The 22,025-nt window shown below is 38.6% G+C and overlaps 2 protein-coding genes across 2 annotated transcripts; one reads left to right on the forward strand and one right to left on the reverse strand.

The window, feature by feature from the left end:
• Nucleotides 1–1,681: 1,681 nt before the first annotated feature.
• Nucleotides 1,682–8,655, reverse strand: ifngr1 (interferon gamma receptor 1). The gene is made up of 7 exons (XM_074695157.1): nucleotides 8,277–8,655; nucleotides 6,168–6,279; nucleotides 4,651–4,826; nucleotides 4,390–4,544; nucleotides 3,805–3,967; nucleotides 3,150–3,280; nucleotides 1,682–2,615 (listed from the first exon to the last, which is right to left on the reverse strand). Exons 1-7 carry the CDS (start codon nucleotides 8,347–8,349, stop codon nucleotides 2,187–2,189), a joined length of 1,239 nt encoding a protein of 412 aa, XP_074551258.1. The 5' UTR covers nucleotides 8,350–8,655; the 3' UTR covers nucleotides 1,682–2,186.
• Nucleotides 8,656–18,466: 9,811 nt separating this feature from the next.
• On the forward strand, nucleotides 18,467–21,137 carry smim28 (small integral membrane protein 28). The gene is made up of 2 exons (XM_074684812.1): nucleotides 18,467–18,581; nucleotides 20,439–21,137. The coding sequence occupies exons 1-2, from the start codon at nucleotides 18,480–18,482 to the stop codon at nucleotides 20,859–20,861; spliced, it is 525 nt and encodes a 174-aa protein (XP_074540913.1). The 5' UTR covers nucleotides 18,467–18,479; the 3' UTR covers nucleotides 20,862–21,137.
• The last annotated feature ends 888 nt before the right edge of the window (nucleotides 21,138–22,025 follow it).

Genomic DNA, 22,025 nt, shown 5'->3' on the forward strand with positions numbered 1-22,025 from the left:
TTTAGCTCGCAGCACTATAAACAGTTTATCCAAAAAAACAAAGTTAAAGAACATCCTTTAATGTCTTAGTTTGGTTATATTGCTTGAATCTGCCACAAAGTGATTCTGTACAACCACCAACCAATCTTAACTTATTCCTTATATAATAATAATAATAATAATAATAATAATAATAATAATAATAATAATAATAATAATAATAATAATAATATATTTTATTTGTAGAGCACTTTTCATCAAAGTGATCTCAAAGTGCGAAAGTGGCTGCTAAGTGATTGGTATATGTACGTGCAGCAGAAATTTAAAGGTTTGTTTATGATGTAGATAAGGAAAAGAGCAATTGACAATGTTAATTTATTCCTGTTAAAAAGTCTTAGACAAAATCACAGAATGCCAGCACACCTGTAAATTCCTTCTCACACAATCAGAAGACAAACACTCCCACACACTCCAACAGAGCCTGTTCAGCAGGTCGCTGCCAGCAGCATCAGAACATACTGTGATAATTAGCAGTGTAATGGCCCCAAGGAGGTGTGGAGCTGCCTTTGAGGTTAAAAGGTATTTATGGCACTCACACAGACAGGTGTGCTGACAGAGGAGGTAAAGTCCAGAAACACTTCCTCTTTGGACCTGGTGAGGACTGTATATTGAGACTGTTACTACTGGATGATGAATCTTTCTGGTGGAAGACAGTCCTTAATGGATTATTAATGAACATATTTAAAACTGAGAAGCTCGTTTTAAAGTAGCAGAAAAGATTTTGCTTTCTTTCATCACTAACTTTTGTAGAAATGAGGCTGAAATCTGTTACAATTTCTAAAATCATCCTTTAAATCAGTGGTTCTCAAAGTGGGGTCCATGAACCATAGCTTGGGGGTCCATAGGAGAATTACAAAACTATTGAAAAAGTGTGCTAGATCAATGAAAAAAGTGAATGAATAAAGTACTACATAGTACATTATAACATAGTAAAAATATTATGTTAATCAATGTTACAATAATGAGGGGGTCCTTGGAAAACTGTCTGAAAAAGTTTGAGAACACCTGCTTTAAAAAATGTCACAAGTGTTAATAAAGGTAAAACACAAAAGTTTTTTTTTTTCACAAATGCACCCTCAGTAACTGGATTTAGCTGACAAAAAAATGATCAAAGTAACGCTGGTTGAAAAACTGGATTGGTTGAACTTTATAAAGAAAGAGCTGTTTTTGTGTTTTGGCTTTTTAATTTTATTCCCTGAATTTCCAATGAGGTACAGATTTCTCATTATCTCAATCCTGAGCAAAACACTATCAAAAATATTAAAATATGATTTGACAATGGTGAGAAAATGTCTTTTTTTTAATATACACGTTTTCTTATTTGTTTGTTTCCTAAGAATAAAAAAAGGAAATGCTTGCTGAGACAAAAAACAAAGCAATTTGGCTCAGAGATCAGCAAAATCTGATAACCCCTGAATTTCTTGTTTCTGGGACATTAAAAACTTTTAGTGAAGAACAAACTTATTTCTGTCAGACAGTCCTGAAAGATGCTCAGCCAAACATACAAATTCCAGTTTCAACCAGCAAAACAGTGCATTAAAACATTTGATAAGAAGAATTAAGTTCAACGGCAATTTTTCGGCAGCAGTTTCTTAAACGATACTCTTCACTGATGCATGTATATAAAAATGACAGGAGCAGAGTAGGTACGGCTATGAAACAACAGTAAACTCAGACTGGAAGATCACCACCTTTTACCAAAGACGACGGAATCAAATGTTGCGTCCTCTTCTCAAACCTTTTCCTTGATGTCCCAGATTTTCCTTGCAAACATCATCCAGGTAAACAAATGATAATGTTTTAAAAAAATGGCCCTTCAAAAGGTTTTGATGGTTGACAAATTTGTGATTCTTGTTCCTCTATTGTACAAATTTTAAGGGCTGTTTCCACTGGTGCATTTGTATAAAGCAGTTGAACAAAATCCTGTGAAAAATCTGTCAGGGTAGATAAAGACCGGGTTTCTTCTTAGAGTGCAAAATGTATGGTTTCAGTGTTGCAGTTTTTACCAAAAAAAGAAAAAAGAACAAAAAAGTTGATGTGAGGCATAAAATCACTCCAAAATTCACTTAGGCGTCTTTTGAGAAAGGCACTTGATCCTTGAGTGTCCTAGTTTTGCCTTCCAAGTATAAAAACATATAACGGTTGTTTCATATTTGGGGGGTACCCTCGATTGGATAGGTTACAGTGTGACTGTGTGGGCAGTCATAGGGAGACACATCTACCTCATTGTCTTCACTGTCTCCATTATCTTCTGAATGCTGCTCTTCTCCTCTTTCGAACTCCATACCTATCTCAGAACTCTCTGTTTTCTGTGAGTCATTTGCAGAGTTGTCATCTGAGCTGCTGTATCCCATTTCCAACGAATGTGCGTCCTTGTAGTTGCTGTCGTGATCTTTGGCTCCGGATTCATCTCTGTTGTTTCTTCTGTCTCTTCTGTCCAGCAGGTCTTCCTCCTCTGAGCTGACTAAGGAGCTCTTGCAGGATTTTTTATCGCTCAGCGTGACAGCACTGTAGTCATTTTGAGGAGCATTATCAGGTGTAAAGTATGACTTCTTGTGGTTTGTGAGAGGCTGCACCTGTTTGCAATTAAAAAAAACACACTTAAATGTAGGTACTCGTTTAATTTCAGTTTCGGTGCTATCTTTTTGGCCATCAATATTGTGCAATTTTACTTGTGCTGCATCACAATTAAAAACATTAGGTATTGCAAGAGCCCAAACAAGTGTAGCATGTCTGGTAGATACCAGTAAAAACATCAGGAGCTGGCTGGAACCTATAGCAAAAAGCTGAGTTACTGTGTGTACCACTGCAGGCAGAGTGACAAGAAACACACTTTAGACACTAAAATATGTCCTATAAGACAGATGTATATGTTCAAGTTGAACTTTTGCTGTTTATTAAACTGCTTCACCTTGATGTTAGAAGTTCCTTTTTGTTGCACCATGTTTTTATCTGTATAGCAGCCATGTATTCCCCCTGTATGAGCGGTACATCAGCTAAACTAGCTTTCCAGTTTGAACCATGGCAGGTACATAGTGCAGTTAATGCCTTAAGTAACTCATCCAGCCTCACTTTAAAAGCCCAACTACACCTTTAATGTGTCTCCTTACCAGAGGTTTTGGTGGACTAGGTCTTTCCCACCTCAGCGTCCAGGATTTTGTCCAACAGATCAGAATTGTTAACACAATGATAATGACAAAAATCACTGACATCAGCACACCAAGCAGGATCCAAGGGAAATCTGAAACAAAGTAAATACAAGATGAATACTTTGAACATCTTATGGAAACCCTCAATAACAACAACAACGACATAACAACATTTTTAAACCTGTGCCTTCTTTATGTCTCCGACATGTTTTGGGATCCAAATGCACATAAAGTCTTTGAAAGATTTTCAGTAGACTCCTTTGGCCATGAACCTGTCTGCACAGTCCAGTCCATTAATCGTTCTTTTTTTGTCAATGATGGGTTCAGATTGCAGCATGGATAAACCTTCATGTCAACTGTAATATCCTAATTTTAACAAGTGTTACAGAAACTCCATTGACAAAAACTCATAACTGTCAATCAAAACAAAACATTCAAAGCTTCTTTGTCTTTCCGGTTTGAAATCTTTGACTTGAAAAACCCCATCTTGTCATGTAAAATGGCCGTTTTTAAGAGTGAAGTCAGCAGCTTTACAGAGCACAGTTTGACAGCAGTTTCTGGTTTATTTTAATTTCTAATTTCCTGTAAAATAAAAATGGTCCCAGTTCAGACGCACCTTTATCAGGACAAATGGAGCCTGTTTCGTTAAACATCACACAGCGGAAATCAGGTTGGTCGCATAACCGCCCACTTAGATTGACGCACTGAGAATAACCCTCAGGCAAAGTGAACTCTTTCTGACACTCCTCTTCTGCCTTACACTGCCCATTAACAGCTTTCTGAAAGTCACAGTAAAAAGAAAAGTTGCATTACTCACACATTATCTTTACAGTCAGATCAAAATGGTTGGAGCTTTAGACTACATTGTTTTGTGGCAGAGTCAGATAATTCAACCAAATCAATGATCTTTCTTTAACAAATTTAACATTTAATCAACAAGGAAAACTGCAGGGCCTACTTCTGACACCTGGGGCTTTTTAGTTAATCAAATTTGTCAACTCAGACTTTTATTATATTACAAAACTGGTTCTTAAAATCTAATCACAAGATTTCCTTGATAGCACATTCATGAGAAGCTGAGAAGAAGTGACAAAGTGGGAAAAAAGTCTGTTTAGAGAGCTGAGTCATTTTTGAACTGAAATATTCAATATCTATATTTGGTGCCACTTATTGAAAAAATGGTAGATTTTATGCTACTTACACCATCTGCAGTAATGACTCTGAATTCTAAGACCATAGGCTCTGATTTGACAGCCTGCTGCAGGTATTCGTTTGAGATGAGAGGATTTTGGAAAGTCACTATGCCCATCTTCCCATCGACCACTTCCAGATCCACAGGAGGGAAATTTAATTTACCTGAGGAAAAAATTTTACATTTTAGCTCTTCAACAGAAAATGGATAAACTCATAACCACACATTTATTTTCTTTTTTTAATTAAAATTTATAAAATTCATACTTACATTTGATTTTGGCTGGCTTTAATTTATTATAGGTCAAACTTTCAGACTGAACTGGAATGGACTGGTTTTCTCCCAGTATGGCTGTGATGGAGACATAATGCACTGCCAGGCATTGCTCTCGAGATGTCCAGATTGAGGGACTCAGGTCAAAGTAGTGCTTGGTGGTTTCATAAGTCCTAAAAAGAAAAATAAAAGCAGAAAACTGATAAGAACGTTTTAAATGATCAGCAATGCAAACATTTGTCTCTCTGACTATTCAGAGTGCTTTTACACTTTTAGTCTCTTTCACCCATCTACACCACATTCATACACTCTAATAAAAGACTGCTTTGTAAAGAACCATCAGTTTAGCTAACACATTCACATCCATCCACACACCACTGATAAACAGTGGGAGCATTTTGGGGTTCAGCATCTTGCTCAAGGACACTTTGATATGTGACTGCAGGAGCTGGGATTGAACCCTTGACTTTCCAAATGAGACATTGACTCTACCTCTGAGCTACAGCCTTTTGGTCAATAAGCTAGGCTTAAAGGTATTTAAGCACAAAAAGATCTCAGGTAACCTGGTCTTCTATCTGGTTTCTATCATGGTAAGAACTCCACTTCTGTTACTCAAAAGTTTTGGGTTGGTTTGGTAAAACTTTGACGCAAAAAGAAAAAAAAATCAAACTGGGCTGGATTACATATGTTATAAATGTTTAAGGTACCATTAGATCTGGTGCAAAAAATATACACCTTTAATAATTTTTGTTTCATCCATCTGCACTGAAATGATCGTCATCATTGCCCACTGAACTTAACCCAATGGGATTGGAACAAAAATGGGATTTCCTCCATTCACCAGACTGGTGGTGCCACTTTTACTGCTTCGCTCCCTCATTGGGTCATAATCATGCATTTAAAGAAAGAAAGTGAATCACTATGACAAAGATAAATCCCAAGAGTACTGGTTTGATTAAAAAGACTCCTGTTTTCAACAATAAGTGACCACTGGAGGTAGGTGTCCCAGGCAATTCAGTTTAAATGAATCTATAAATCTTTAGTGAAATTTACATCTTGGATGAATCGAAGAAATCATTTTGTGTAACCAAAAGAAACAGTGGGTTAGTGAAAGCATTTACAGTCTCTAGAGGTCAGACTGCTGTCATTTTGTAAGTGATGTGTGAACTTCTGTGTTGAATAACTTAACAACAGTGATTAATGCTCAACAACAAAAGCAGAGCCAAGGACAACCTGATCATGCTATAAAAACAAACCTTTGAAATAAATAAAACCATCATTTTATCAGTTTTTTCTGTTGACATGTTAATGTCCACTGTTGGTGGTGGAGTACTATGTGAGGGTAATGTATAGTGAACAGGTCCAAACAGAATCAAATAAGTGATTCTGTTTGGAAGATCACTCTGGCCACCAACGCACCCTTCACTAGTTATCCTTTACTTGGCAATTCATAAACTTAGGTGATGACCAAATAATTGATTTCCTTGATACAGATGAAGTGTGTTGGTTCTTACCTTGGATCATCTCTGATTTGCACCCTGAACCTGGTGTTTGGGTGTTTGTATTTCCAGCTTGCAGTAACATGGAAATTATCACAGCTCAGAGTCAAGTTTGTTGGAGGAGGAACTGCAAGAGTTATAAAACAAAACAAAACAAATGTATCAATGAGTTACTACTAAACAAGAAGGAAGTCATAAAAAAGACATTTTTGCACTTTTTTCAGTTTCTAGTCAAGAAACTATGTCCAATGTTGCCTTTTGTACAGCAACAGAGTTAACCACAGTTTAAACAACAAATGAACCATCATACAGTGTTAAAGAGGGAGTGGTGCAGGACAATCTTCAAATCAAAAAAGTTTTGCTACATGACTTAAATACACCACCCTTTGCCCTGTGTGATAACAGCAGTGTGTTTAAAGGTCAGCAATAAGGAAGCTCATCAGTAGAGGTGTATTAAAAACCACTGTGGTTGCTCTTCGACATTCCAGTCTTTTACTCTTTGTCTCACATGTTTTTGATTGTCTCAGGAGGCGGGTAGCAGCAGACTAAAATCCACTTCAAAACAAACATTACAGAAAAAACAAACGCGCCATTTACTGTAAAATTCTCAAAAGTTGCATTATAGTGCTTCTTTCCAGTTTACAGATCATCTACGTTTTCAGAGAACTTTCTTTTTTAAAGATTTGTCAGTGTTGCAAAGTGTGTTGTTTAATTGACCTTCATTTTTAGCAACAGATTCAGAAATGATACAAGAAAAAATAAACAATCAGAACTTTTCAGAGTTTTCTTCAAGCACAAGAGCAAGAAATAGCTATGGGCTATCTCTGGGTGTCTCAGGTGGTTAGTTATGAGCACTCTGAGGGGTCCTTTCAGTCAAGGTAATTTAAACAAGGACCCTTTTTAGCACCCTTCAGGTGGAGAAAACAATGTAGCACCCTCTACATGGTGCATGTTGAGTGGAAAAAACACAATAAAGAGCCAATCTTGTCTGGAGGAAAAACATAGCTTTTGCCTTTCAGGTGAAAAAAACATTAAAGACTTCTGCAGCCTTTTAGTGGAGAAGATGGGATGTACTTTATTTGGTGCCTTAACTGTGGAAGAAAGAGACATAGACATTGTAAGCTTAGATAAGAGAACCTTGCATAGTCTTCTTTCTGAGGGTAAACAATGTATGGCCCTATATGGCAATTATCAGGTGGAGGTATTGGTCTTAAGCCTGTTATGGAAAATAACATGTGACAGAGCATTTTGGTATGACATTCTGGTGAAAAATTGAGACTGTTGGGCATTAAAGGCACAAAAAGTGCATACATTTCGTTTTGGTAAAAAAAATGAAATACAGTCTTATCTAGAGTGACCTTTGTGAGAAAAAAAGGAGTAAACACAACAAAGAGAGTTCAACTGGACTGTGGATAAAAGAAATAAAAGTGTTCTTTTACTGGTCTAAGGTGTCGTTTAAGAAGGAAAACATGACTTTTGGCACCCTAAGATGCTCCAATACAGGAAAATAATGTGACACAAAGCCTTCATATTTTCCAGACAAGTACAGGTAGAGTGAAACAAAAAGAAACAAAACAAAACAAACGTGAAAAAGCAGAGAAAGCATTACTTGGAGGTCCTTTTAGTGTGTTCCAGGTGATTTAAAGTGCAACGCAAGGCCATGAGGGCACTTCTGAGTTGGAAAAACTCAAACAATCCCAATTTTGCCCACATTTTCTACACAAATTTTTGAACAGATTGTCTTTAGGTGACTCAGACATCTGCCTGCTTCTTCCAAGAAAGAGGCAGGGATTATCCCGAAACACAACATGGTGAAATATGGACAAAAGATGTGTCACTTCCCCCAAACTTCTTTATGTTTTAGGCAACAGTCATCCAACTAATAGTTTGCCTGTGTGGCTACTTACTTCATCATAAAAATAACTTCAGAGTTTCTACCTAAAAATCATATGACTGTGAACACATATACACATTTTCAGAAATAATACACAAATAACACAGATTTTTCTTCTTATTTAACATCAAAATGCTTCTCATGTGAAAAGGCGCATTTAACTCTTCTCGCCGTCACAGTGATGCTTCCAAACAGTAAACTCTGAGTTTCAAAGGAGTCGGTAATCTTACCTATTTCAGATGACCCATCAACAACCAGGAGGAGGGGGATGAGGAGGACCCAGAACTGACCATCTAGCAGCATGACCTCGGGCCTCCAACGCTCAAAATTTCGACCGCAAAAAAATCAAGTGTTCCCTCAACAACTAGGAGCCAAAATCAAATTAACCCCAATGAGTCTCCATTAGATATGACTGACAAATCGCGGCAGCAGGCCGTGGTTTATCGGCAGTGTAGTTGTAGTAGTAGTAGTCGTTATTCTTTTCCTCAGAAACTCGCCCGAGTGCGCTGACTCTCATGTTGGGACACCACTCATCTTCCGTAGTACTAGTGTGAGGAAATACAAATGTGTTGCCTCACTTGAGCTTCCTGGGAAAACTCATAAATGACGCCTGGCGTTTAACTACGCGCTTTTCAAAGTAAAGATCATACGGTATCAGAAGACAGAAATCAAGAGCAGGTTAAACTATTTTCGTTCATTAATCCCAGAGAGAAACGCAAAACAACTGCACCACAAAAATCAGTTATCCCCTCAAACAACTGAAAATAAATAAATAAATAAATAAATAAATAAATAAATAAATAAATAAATAAATAAATAAGGATTCCTAAGAAAAAGACTTGATGACAATAGGCTCATCTGAAACTTAAAAAAATCTTGTGATTAATTCTTTTTTCAAAGGGGGCTATGCTGAATAATTACAGGCCAATGAAAAAACGTAAGTCAGAAATATAAAACCAAGCAAAAATGTCAACCTCTGAAATGATGTATAAAAGGAAACGACAATAATTAAATAATCCTGCATAATTAAGATAGGTAGATCTTTAGACAGATAATAGGCTATTGATAAAAAGTTAAATTTATGTTTTTCGCACATTAAAGACGCTTTATTGTGAAGCCCATTTTTAACAAAATACTCTGATTTCCGGGGTTTCCAACGTCATTTGCACAGGTGAGAATGCTTGAACAGGTTGGTGTTTGTCGCCACCCACAGATCACACCTTGACATGAATTCAGGAGCACCTGCCTCTATCGGCGGTCTTCTACCTGATACACCGCGTGGACGAGAGTGACGCAAGCCATTACATGCTTTCTTTTTTTCCACGAGAATTTCGTTTTTAATCAAACTTGCTAAAGACTAGGATAAAACAACCTATCCTATTTTAAATGAATTTGAATTAAAATTTAAGTCTTGTTGGCCTGTTAGTCTTGTTTTGTGTTGTTATCAGGTTTTTTTTTTTTCCAAGTCCTTAAATCTCACAAAGCCCTTGGAGTTGTTTTGATGAGCTCACAGATTTAAAGATGACATAATCATGTCCTACATTTTGTGATATATTACTGGCTAGTTTTTATCTTGGTTTCTAATTTGTGTTGGGTGATTTTTAACTCGTGTTTTTCCACAACCAGATGCTTTTGTCCAAAGCAATGTACATGTACGAGCAGGGAGGCCTTTTGGAAGAGAGTTGCAGTAGTTGATGCGTGAAATCACGAGAGCCTGTACCAGAAGCTGTGTGGCCTGTTTTGTCAGGGAGGGTCTGATCTTCCTGATGTTATAGGGGGCGTATCGAGAAGCAATTGAGACCACATGAACCTTAAAGGTCCGCTGGTCATCAATCATGACACCAAGAGTTTGTGGCCACAAGTTGAATGAATTCAAGCAGGACATTGATCTGTGGTTGAACCGTGGGACATGCTGGAAGGACAATGAGCTCAGTTTTGGATGGACTTGGCTGAAGGTCCCTCATCCATGTGGAGATACCAGCCAGACACGCTGATACCTGAACTGGAACCATTGTGTCGTCAGGGTGGAAAATACAGAAAAAGCTGAGTGTCATCAGCAAAGCAGTGGTAGGAGAAACCATGAGAGCAGATCACTGCATCAAGTGAGATGGTGTACTAGGAGAAGAGTAGGGGACCAAACACTGAACCCGGGGGTACCTCTGTTGATAAGCCATGTGATTTAGACACTCCTAGCTATGAAAATCTGAAGGATCTGCCTGTGAGGTAGGACTCAAACCTCAACAGGACAGATCCTAAGATGCTGAGTTCATAGAGTGTGGAGAAAAGAATTTGATAGTTTTTGGTGTCAAAGGCACCTAGAAACACTTCTCTAACTTTACTAGCCAGTTTTTGCTTGTTCCAAAAATACACAAAGGCCAAAATTACAAAACCAGAGACGGGAACTACTTACAGTTTTTCTCAGTTGCTTTGGTACATTTCTCAAATCATCCTCGCCATTTACAAAACAGTAAGTTCATTTGTCAAAACACTTTGTACAAATAGCACTACACCTTGGATTACCTGAAAAAGCAAGTCTCTCTCTCTCAAAATTCGCAGTTCTTCTGTTAAAAGAAAATATCTGCGTCAGTGAACACGTCATTGCCATCAGAGCAAGGAGTCCTCATGTCATTGTGTATGGACAAGACAGTCAAAGTGCTTAGTCATGTTGTCAGTATAACAGTTTACCCTGAAAGGACATTCGGATGTAAACTGTGCCTTAAGTTTTGATGACAGTTTTTGTAAATTGTAAGTTGCATCTTAGTGTATGTAGGAGATTGATTGCAAGAGACTGGACAAAATTCACATTTTCGCTTACACTGTTTGTGCTGTAATTTGTTGACTGACCCTATCATTGTGATACAGAAAGAAGAAGAAGGCGCTGCATAGCACAAAGAAAAAAGTAAAAATGTGAACATAAGACAGTATCTAAAGGGAAAACTGAACATGCAGAGCAGTGGGAATCAGAACACAGTTTAGTCTTCCTACACCTCTTAATGTTCCTGTATGTTGGGCCACAAATTCTCATCCACATCACAACAAAGATTCTCTTTGTCAGCAAAAAGTCTGACTGGTTGAGGACACAGTTGTTCTCCCAACTTTTGGCTGCATCCTTCAACCAACCTGGGCCATTGTAAGCTGATGAATGAGAACATGGTCCACAACCGTGATAGATCTGTATTGTCCATTCTTTTTTACAGGAAATTTGTGACCACTGTCTGGGCAGTGGAAAGTACACATACATACTAACCAGTTGATGGTTCATGAGAAACACCTTTGAGCCATTTCAGAGAATTGGTTGGTCATTGGCTGATCTAAAGCTTTACACGTTTCCATTTGTTAGAGAAAGTTGCAATTGACCAGGGATTTACCAATCCAGACTTATGAGATGAACTAATGACTACATTTCGTGGGGGTGAGACTATTCAACATGACATGAGCAACTGATAATGTAGGAAACAGCAGAAAATTGTCCATAATCATTTACATGAATGTCCCAAAGTATTTACAACTTGTTCAAAGAAATGAGAAACTGCGCTTTTTTATTGTACAAAAGTGACACAGTGAGTGAAGATTGAACAAGAAGTTTTGAGACTTTCAATTCTGATCTGAAAAATGAACCAAAGCAACTGAGAAAAACTGTTATTTACTCAAACATTCAACACCTGTGCCCACCTCAGCTTGCATCCCATTATGCTACAATGACCTCTAGTGGCCCAGTTAAATATAAAGACAACAGTAAAATAAAAAGTAAGTAAGTAAGTCAGTAAGTAAAAAAAGGTAACACATGGCTCTTACAGAAACTGTGTGGAGAGATGCTTGACATATTATGATTACTTATTCAACCATTTTACACGTGAAAATGTATGCACTGAACTAATGACTAAATGTTGTGGGGGTAAGACTATTCAACAAAGACCACGATAATCCACTTTGACCAACATGACATGAGCAATTGCTCATGTAGGACACAGCATGCTTGCAAACTGCTGTTTTGATGTGCACAAGTGACACAAAGATGTGCAGATTGAACAAGTAGTTTTGAGAATTTGAATTCTGATCTAAGAAATGAACCAAAGCAACTGAGAAAAATTGTAATTGTTTCACTATACTACTTGTTTTCAAGGAGCTACCATGTCAGTCTTTAAAAAAATCTCATTTAGTTGTCACTTGCTGAATAAAAATCAAGGAGATGACTCTAGAAGTTTTGGTTCACTAGATTTTTTTTTTTTATTTGGCCTTAGGAGCATCTCAATTGATGTTGCTGTGAACTTGTTTTATTGATGCACCTTGCCAAACAAGCTAATGCTATGTTAACCTGGTAGAAATGGTGACAGTAATTCCTGCTTTCAATCAATCAACATAGGGAAATAAAAAAATGTAAAACTAAAGGTTGGGGGCAGGCAGGGGGCGCTGTGCTACCCTTTAAATGTGATTTTGCTACCCAACTCAACTCCAGCCTATTGCCTAAAGTGGATAAAAGAGGAAAAAAGTGAACTTGAAAGATGTACAGATCGCTTGCCTTCAAAGCTAACACTAGTATTAGCTAATAACTCAGAAATAACTGATTTTCTGAAGCTTACTAAAAATGATGGTCAGTTAGCATCTGGGTGACACTACGGTGGCTTACTCCACTTCTTTTAGTCCCTGATATGGGCATCAAATTTTTATATGACTGGGGTGTGACAAATCATACATCTCTATTTATATGTCAGCTATTAAAAATATAAAAAGTAATGCAGAGAGTCTAGGTAACCTATTTTATTAACACACCCAAAAATTGAAGTTTTATTTGTTAATGTATTTATGTATGTGTGTATGTATGTATCCATTTATTTTACCTCAGGTGTGAAAGCCAGTAAGATCTTTATTCTCTATTTAGAGATACCCAAAATGCTGAAATGTAATTAAAGGGATGCTTACTAAGAGATGTGTTATTATGACAATGCTAATAAGAAGTTATTTTTTTGGTACGAATACATAAATAAATAATTAAATGTAATAATGTAACAAACCAAAGCTTGATCAAGTAAATTTGTGCAGTTTGGATAAAATCAAATGAAATTAATATTTGTTACAGAATATGTTTTAGTCTCGCCTCATATCATGAGTCTATTGTCCAGTTGTTTTCATTTTTGGCCTAAGCTGCTGTGACAAAGCATGTTTATCGCACCATGTGAATATAACGTCTATCTCCAGCAGAGTAAAACGCAAATCCTCTTATGGGATTACAGCTGCAGTCTTTTACTGAATCAGATACAGAGAAAAGAAGCGAGGAGCAATGACCACTCACATTACTGTGCTCTTGAAACTACAAAGGACAAAAAATTACTATTGGTTTATTTCCATAAATCATCCAAGACAAGACATGAATCAGAAGGTAAGAAACAAAAGGTAACTTATTACACAGGAGATGTGACAGCTAGAGCTCCCCTCAGGGTTGGAGTGAACATTCAATAGTTTTTTTTTTCATGATTCGAAAGAGGCCTTAAAATCAGTTCTGCACAAAAGTGCTTCACAAGAATGCATAAAAACACAGAACACATACAGTACAGAGGAACTATAATGAATAATAAAGTAAAGTCTAAACACAAATTTATAACACGCAATTGCAAGTGATTTAAAAGTAGATCTAGGGGTGTTTTTTAAAAGCCCAGACAGAGTTTTTCTGTCTGATAACCTCCTGCAGCTCACTCAAAAGCCAAGAAGCTGCTACGGGAAAGGTCCTGGATGATGTTAATGCACAAATGGCTATTTTTTTGTTAAAGGAAATTATGGATTTAAGATACGGTTCTGCGTCGAAAGAAGCTGGACCTGACCACCAATATGTCTTTTGAAATTACAATCACTACAATTTTTGTGTATGAGACATAATTGGAGAGGTGACCGAAAATCCTGCTGTCTCAGTACTTTTTTTCTTACATAAATACAAAATTCTGGTTCTGTCACAAGATGCCTTGCGATTCAGGGAGAGTCTCCAAAACCCAAACTTTGGGGGATGCAATGACTGGACATCTGATCCAGATTGCAGCAGCACATCTGGTCTTTAACCAGTCCAAAACAGCACACATCACCCAGCTGTTAATCTCGCGTCACTGGCTTCCAGTAGCAGCTCGAATCAAATTCAAAGCTTTTCTTCCGGCTTACAAAACATTGAGAAGAATGGCTCCTGCCTAGTACCTGGGGTCCCTCATCCAGGTCTACACTCCTTCTCGCCCACTACGCTCTGCCTGTGAAAGACCCCTGGTGCTCCCATCCCAGTGCGGCTCCTAATCACTAGCCAGACTCTTCGCCTCTGTTGTGCCCAAATGGTGGGATGAATTACCAAACTCTATATGATCCACAGAGTCCCTTTCTACTTTAAGAGATGTCTGAAGACTCATCTGTTTAGGGAACACCTGCGCACGTAATCTGAACCTTCTCCTCTTTGCCCTCAGGGGTAGAATGAGTCAGAAGGTCTAAGACTCGGCTCTTGTGATTTTTTAGCACTACTACTGAATGTTAATGAAGATTGAAGTATACTGTTGCAGCAATTTATTGTGGTTCGTTGGCTTGTTAATAATTGGACCCCCCCCCCCCCAAAAAAAAAAAAAAAAAAAAAAATTGGACTTTTGTACAACACCTGCAGCTGAATAACTTGTAGCACTGTTGTCGCACTAGCTAGGTTTTTCCTTCTGAATCAATTCTTGTAAATTCTTGCTTGTGTTGTGCATTGCTTTGGACAAAAGCATCTGCCAAATGAAACTGTAGAACTGTCGGACATCTGCCTGCTTTGTGGTGCAAGTGAAGCAGTGGTTAGCTCCCCTTAAAGCTTGTTGTGTTCCTGTGTGGGGGGCACAAGATGAACAAAAAATTATCATTCCTTTCTTCTTTCCTTCCTTCGTTCCTTCCTTCCTTCCTTTCATCGGCCCAGTAAGTTCAGATGACTTATTGAAGAGTCCTGCTGCTATCACTTTTTGTTTTGGGTGTTGAAAGGGAAAAATAGTTCCTTGACTTTGTGATATATATATATTTTTTCTCATAATATGATATAATTTTATATTTCTGAGCTGCATCTCTCTACTGTCATGTTTGCTCTCTTTCCCCATCAAATAATCTGAAGCCTCTTGCATCACTGCTGAGCTTGTAACAGTTGGTAGATGTACAGAATTAAAATGATGTGATGTCAGGCAGGGCAGTGAGATTACTCAGTCGTTTCATGACAGGCCTCACTTTACCCATGATCCTTCTCTGTGACTCTGTATATGTTTGGATCCAGCCCTCATATCTCTGTCCACTCCGCTGGCCACGTGAGGAGTAATTACAGCTGTCGCCTGCACGCCTAGGACGGTAATCCTGCAGAGACAAATCCCACCCAATGCCACTCCACACCCGGCACACCACTCGGTCGATTCCAGACAGATGTTGAAGCTCACAGCTGGAGAGAGGCGTCTTTGATCAGAGTCCAAATCAGCACTGTCATGAAAAAAACATCTGGACTTATCAGCAGAAAATCCTGTACACTCAGCGCTTTTTGTTTAATTAATAGTATAATGACAGACTAAAAGATCCTGGAGTAAATTTCCACAGGCACAACAGGATGACAAAACTACAGCATCTTAACTTTGAAATAGCTTCAATTATGTTCTCATGTACTGTTTAGGTATAAAGCCAGAAGGTGAAAACTAAACAAGTTAATTACATCTTTCTTCAATAAAATAATATGTGTGAGGTGTGGGAATTAAGGTACTCGTGTCTGTGTGTGTGTGTGTGTGTGTGTGTTCTCAGCCTGATGAGAGTTGTTGAGTCAGCACTCATCACCATGCTTGTCCTCCTCCTCCTACTCCTCCTCCTCCTCCTCCTCCTCCTCATCATCATCATCATCATCATCATCATCATCATCATCATCATCATAATCATCATCATCACCATCATCATCATCAGTAACAGCTTTTTAAATCCCTTGATGGAGGCGTGTGAAGGATTTAAACACAGTGAGTGCTGGTGATCTGTAAAGTCTGTGCAGAATTAAGCTTCAGACAGGAAAGGGCTTTTTGTAGCATTTCTCTCTTCTGAAACTGGCTGCAGTCACAAAATACAACATTCACATCCCTCTTTACAAAGCAGTGGACTCAAACAATCATTTCTATTACAGAACACAGGTGTTGCTGGTCTACATCTGTCTTGGTTGTTCATTTTTGTGAATGTGTGACTTTGGAGTTTTAAAAAGTTAATTCAGATTTCAGCTCATTATTTGTGCAGCATTTAATAAGATAATCCTTGTAATACAACTTTAGAACAGAAACTTAAGAACTGTCTTTTAAGGAAAACAATAACTGTTGTGTTTATGTATGTACAAGGGCTGTACTCTGATAGTTAGGCCACAGGATCAGAGCATCTCCCAAACCACAGCTTTTCTGGGTTCTTCCAGGTCTGCAGGTGGGAAAAACTGGTCGTTAGTTGTCCATGAATGAAGGAATGAAAAACAAGAATCATTTGCGGCCACTGATGTGCATGTCTTTGGAATGAATTATGACCAAGGTGGTCATATTGCTGCCTCTGATAGAAAGGTCTCTGGACACACAGTGATCACACTTTGTTCTTTATGGGATTGTGCGGCTGCAGACCAGTCAGGTTGTCCATGTTGACCTCTGTTCACCTCTGGCAGCTCTTCTCTTACATCTGACACTCAAGTATCAGAACCAGACCACAGAGCAAAAGTAGATGGTGGCCTGGAGGGACACAATGAGCTCTAGGGGTTGACCTGGTCGCAAAAGTCCCAGATCCAAGATCTCAATCCAACCCAGTATCTGTGGGATGAGCTGGACAACCAAATCTGATCCATAGAGGCACCCCCCTCACAACCTCCAGGACTTAAAGGATCTTCTGTAAACATCTGGGTGCCATGTAATGTCACATAAGACAGGAGCAAAACAAAAACTCAGCCTGTTTAAAGTGTTTTGATTTCAATCATGTGTTATTTCATGATGTGTCTTCTTTCCTTGTGCTGGCTTTTGTATAACAGTATGCACGTTTTGTGAAGTACTTTGTTGTAGAACTTTTTTTGTTTTATTTATAGATTAATTAATCTCAAACCTGCAATGACCAGTGTTATTTTGTCCATGGTTTGGTTCAAAAAGAAATTAAAACACAGCAATACAGAAAACAACAGCAACAAAGAAAACATCATAAAGAAGACTAAAGAGCACTGAATATGTAATTTTAAGTTTCGTCACTGTAAAGACCCTTTTGTCAAATTATGATGCATTAAAAAAAACTGGAAACAGAACAATTCTCTCAAGAAGCTAGCTTATGTAGGAACAACACCTAAAATGAACACTGGCCTAGTTAGCTATCATTGTCCTATGTTTGGCAAGAAAGGGTTAGGACAAACAAAAACATTTTCATTTTCCAGCTTTATTTCCGACAAGTGGAGTTGTTGGAGGAATGAGTGACTATTTTCAAACCTCTAAGCTTAGTCTCCTTAAATCCGGGATTGTTTGTTTTGTTTTTTCCCCAGAATCAAGCAAAGGGAGGCAGTGTGTTTTTCAGCGACTGCAAGATCCCTAAGGAAAACTTTGGATATTTAGATATATAACAAAAAGATGACTTGGCTAAAGGAAGACGTAAACGAGTAGTCACTAAAAATGCTTCACTTTTATGGTAGAATAAATAAATAAACGAATGAATCCAAATTTCTCCCTAAATGTAAGACCTGCAAATATAACACTGTGTTTGTAATTTTTTTCTACTGAACACACACACACACACACACACACACACACACACACACATGCGCACACACACACACACACACACACACACACACACACACACACACACACACACACACACACACACACACACACACACACACACAAACACAAACATGCACATGCAAACATAGAGCTGCAGCTGTGTAATTTTCCCATCAAGTTTGATCCACGTGCCAGAGATTTGATCTGAAGAGGAGCACCCCCCCTCCTGTCATAGAGCTTTAGTGGCACACACACACCCACACCCACACCCACACACACTCACACACACACACACACACACACACACACACACACACACACACACACACACACACACACACACACACACACACACACACACACACAGATTGATATAGGGCAGCTGCATGGCTCTAAATCTCATCATTGGCCTGAATCCTGTTGCTCTGCCGCTGCATGTGCCGGCATGTGAGCTGCTGCTTAACTCAGGGCTCCTCCTGTATTAGACTCCACCCCCTCCTGCCCCACCCAAGTCTCCCAACAGCTCCCCCTCCCTCCTTCTCCTCCTTCCCCCCAGCATGCCTGGTACAGCATCCATCCCCTCCCTGCTCTCTGCTTTGTTTACTTCACTGTTCAACATCAACAACAACTGGAGCTTCAGTTGATCACTCTACTTATTCCACAGACAAAGGCTTCTTTGTCCCCCACCTCCACCTGAGCATGATGCGGGTGCTTCTGGAGAGCAGCTGGATGAAGTTTGGACCTGCAGGAAGAGGGTCTTATGACTGGGTGACCGGTTCACCATCAACACAGGACAAACAGGTGTGTATTCCAAGTTCATCTGAGAAAACAACCCTGAAAACCTTTAAATGATGGATCGAGGGTTGAGTTCCTCTTTGTTTGTGGTTTATTTGATGGCTACTGTAAAACAGACACTTGAATTCTTGTCAGACAAATTAAAATCATCATCCTTGTATCAAATAATAATATTCAGATAAGTCTCACTCAATTTGCCAAATTTTATGGAAGTCTTTAGAGACGTTACATTTTTGAGGCAATCTGAAACACTTATACTGTCCTTTTGAATATTGCTTGGCCATGTCATGGGGTCATCGAGCTCCAGAGGATGAAAGTAAAATACACCATAAGTTGTCTCTCCTGTTTTTAAAACTTGTGAAATTGGAGATAGAAAAAAAAAAGCTTTTGTCAGAACTTTCTTGTGAAGTGGTTAAAAAAAAGGTTTACTGAGACTGCTAGAAATTGTCATTTTGAAAGTGAAAGATGAGATGCTTTTTGTTCGGTTTGATTTTTTCTACTTAATTTTGTTCTTTTGGTTGTTTCATGTGTTTTCATGTTAATAACCAAAAGCCTTGACTGGCAATTTAAGACAGTTGTTCCAACAATTTAGCAGATTTACTCAAAGTGGCCCTGTGTTGACTGAAGTATCAGAAGAAGGAAATTAATTATCAGAGAAGTAAAAATGTAGTCCTTATCAAAATTATCTTTGCACCATAAAATATAAAATAGAACAGAAAAAAAGAAAATGAAATTACATATCATAAATAGGATGGACATGGAATAGAATAGAATAGAATAGAATAGAATAGAATAGAATAGAATAGAATAGAATAGAATATGAAATGTTATTAGATGGCAGGGATAGACGGGAATAAGTGGAAGGAATGGAGTTGAATTACATGCAATAGATAAGTATGAAAATTGATATAAGGGAATGGAATTGACAGATCCTTTATTCCCTTCAGATTGTAGACAATCAGGACAGAAACATTTTGCACCAAGCACTTTGTCAGGATGAGAATGTAAACAGACCTGTCCAGCAGGAGTGTATCGTCTGCAGGCTGCTGGGTCATCCAGCCATTGTTAACTAATTGATTAAAAATAAATCTGTCAGGAATTTGGGCCACACTGAGCTGACCTTAGCGTGTTGTTTTCTCACTGCTCACACCTCACTACGTGGTAAACAACACACAGATTCACAGCTGCAGATCAGAAGTCTGTGAAAGGCTTCAACAGATTTCACAGAAATATCTGAACTGCAGTTTTCCTTCATGAAGCATTGACACTCTGGCTTTTCACAGAGTGCTAAATCTAAGTGTATTACTCCAAAGTTGAGCGACAGAAAAAAGTGTGATAGGACATACAGAAGGGATCACTGCAGCCATGATAGGATTATCCAGCAAAAGCCCATTCAAGAATTCGGAGAACTTCACAAGTCAAGCCACTCCTGAACCAGAGACATCAGAAGAGTCTTACCCTGGCTTAGGAGAGAAAACGACTGATACTCAGTTGTCCAAAGTCCTGTTTTCAGATGAAAATCATTTTTGCATTACATTTAGAAAACATGGACCCAGAGTCTGGAAGAAGAGTGAGGTGGCACAGAATACAAGTGTCTTGAATCCAGAGTAAAGTTTCTACAGTCGGTGATAGTTTGTTCTTCTGTTGGTGTCCTTCTGCTGACAAGCTTTTTGGAGATGCTGAATGCATTTTCCAGACATGGCACCCACCCACACTGCTTAAAGTACCAGAAGGTGGTTAGAAGGCCACAATAATTATTAAACTATCATATTATTTGCTGTATATATTGTATATTGTACAGTATTAGGTATATACTAACTGTCAGGAAAAAAGGGAATGTAACCTACTCTATTTGATCTCCAGGGCAGAAACTGGAACGAGTTGGACCTAGGGGATGACAGAAAAACAGAGCTTGTGGTCTATGTGGTCCTTCCGGTCATCTCTGTGCTGCTCATGGCTCTCCTGGTGGGTGTAATCTACCGCCGGTGTTCCCGCAGCAAACTGAGCCTGGCTGACATCATCGCTCTGGACCTCCAGGACACCGAGAGCAATGCTGAGTTCCTCTCCTCACTGACCAGGAATGCAGAGCGCCACACCAGCACAAGCTCTGACGGATCAGATGGGGTCTTTGTCATGGTCTACCTGCCCCCGCCCTATGAAGAAACACTCACCAAGATCACCCGAGCCGCCAGTCTCTCCAGCTCCAAAGATGTGGAGTCGATAAAGATTGAAGACCTGGAGGCCAAGCTGTGTCCGGAGCTCAAGTCCAGTGGCAGATTTGTTTAACAACGAGTTGATGTGCAGCAATAAAAGACTTTTAAACTCCAATATTGGGTGATTTAGAACTCAGAAAGCTTCATGCGGCTTTGCACTGTTTCAAACTCCTTTTAGCTCATTGTTTTGGTTCTTTGATATGTCTGGTACTGTCTGATTCACTCTCTCCACTCTCATAAACCTTCTTTTCAGCAAAGCAGGCACCAGTTGTAACAAAACAGAGACTGTTGACTTAAATCCACTGTATTCACCCCTCGTCGGACCAAACAGCAGGCCAAAAGCAGCCAAACAGACAGATATTTCAGTGAATGGAGATCACACAGAGCAAAAAGAGCAGAATACCATCACTGGACTCACATTTATCAAAACACACCTCCAATAGGATGATAATGTTTATCTGTGTCTGTTGGATGTGTTGAAATGTAAATGTCTATGTGTCCACTTTTTTGATCTATGCCCATAATGTCCAATAACCAATAAAAAATGGTTTTAATTAAACCAATAAAACTCCACTACATAAAGACTTTAGGGCTCAGATTCTCCTTTATTCTTCTTTGCTTCTTTTCTGTCCTCTTTCCTCTGAACCGTATTAACAAGTTTGGGATGCTTAGGGACAAAACAGACTCAAAAACTTCATCTGGTTTGACAGAGGACTGAGTCGAAATTAAACTTATATCAAGTTTTTAATTTCCATACATGAACATGAATATGAATACTTTTCTTAAAGTGTATTATTTTCTATGTCTTTATTTGATTAAACAACTGAAGTGAGACCGGAAATGTAAGGAGTACAGAGTGGAAGAAGAACATTTTATTTATCTTCATTAATCTGCACATAGAGAATTATTAAAAGGATGTAGGTAAAGAGGCAAAAATGAAAAAGGTGCAGTATACTTAAAGTTATATATTAGGAGGAAAGGTAAATCCTTTGTGAAGATATTTTGAATTCAGATTACGGGCAGTCAGAGAAATACTCCTTTGCTTCTTTATCTCTGCACTTTTCTTCAAAGATGAGCTTGATCCTGCAAGAAAACACAAATTCACATCACCTCAGCAATCATTCAAATGATTATTTCTGTATGGCCAACAGGTTGTTTGGTCATTCATTGCATCTAATAGCAGATTACTGACATCTCATGCTGTTAAAGATGAAGAAGCTGACAACTTACATTCTCA

This window comes from Halichoeres trimaculatus, unplaced genomic scaffold, assembly GCF_033239565.1.
Source record: "Halichoeres trimaculatus isolate MK-OKI-2021-1 unplaced genomic scaffold, fHalTri1.1 fHalTri1_scaffold_2, whole genome shotgun sequence".
In the NCBI taxonomy this organism is placed as follows: domain Eukaryota; kingdom Metazoa; phylum Chordata; class Actinopteri; order Labriformes; family Labridae; genus Halichoeres; species Halichoeres trimaculatus.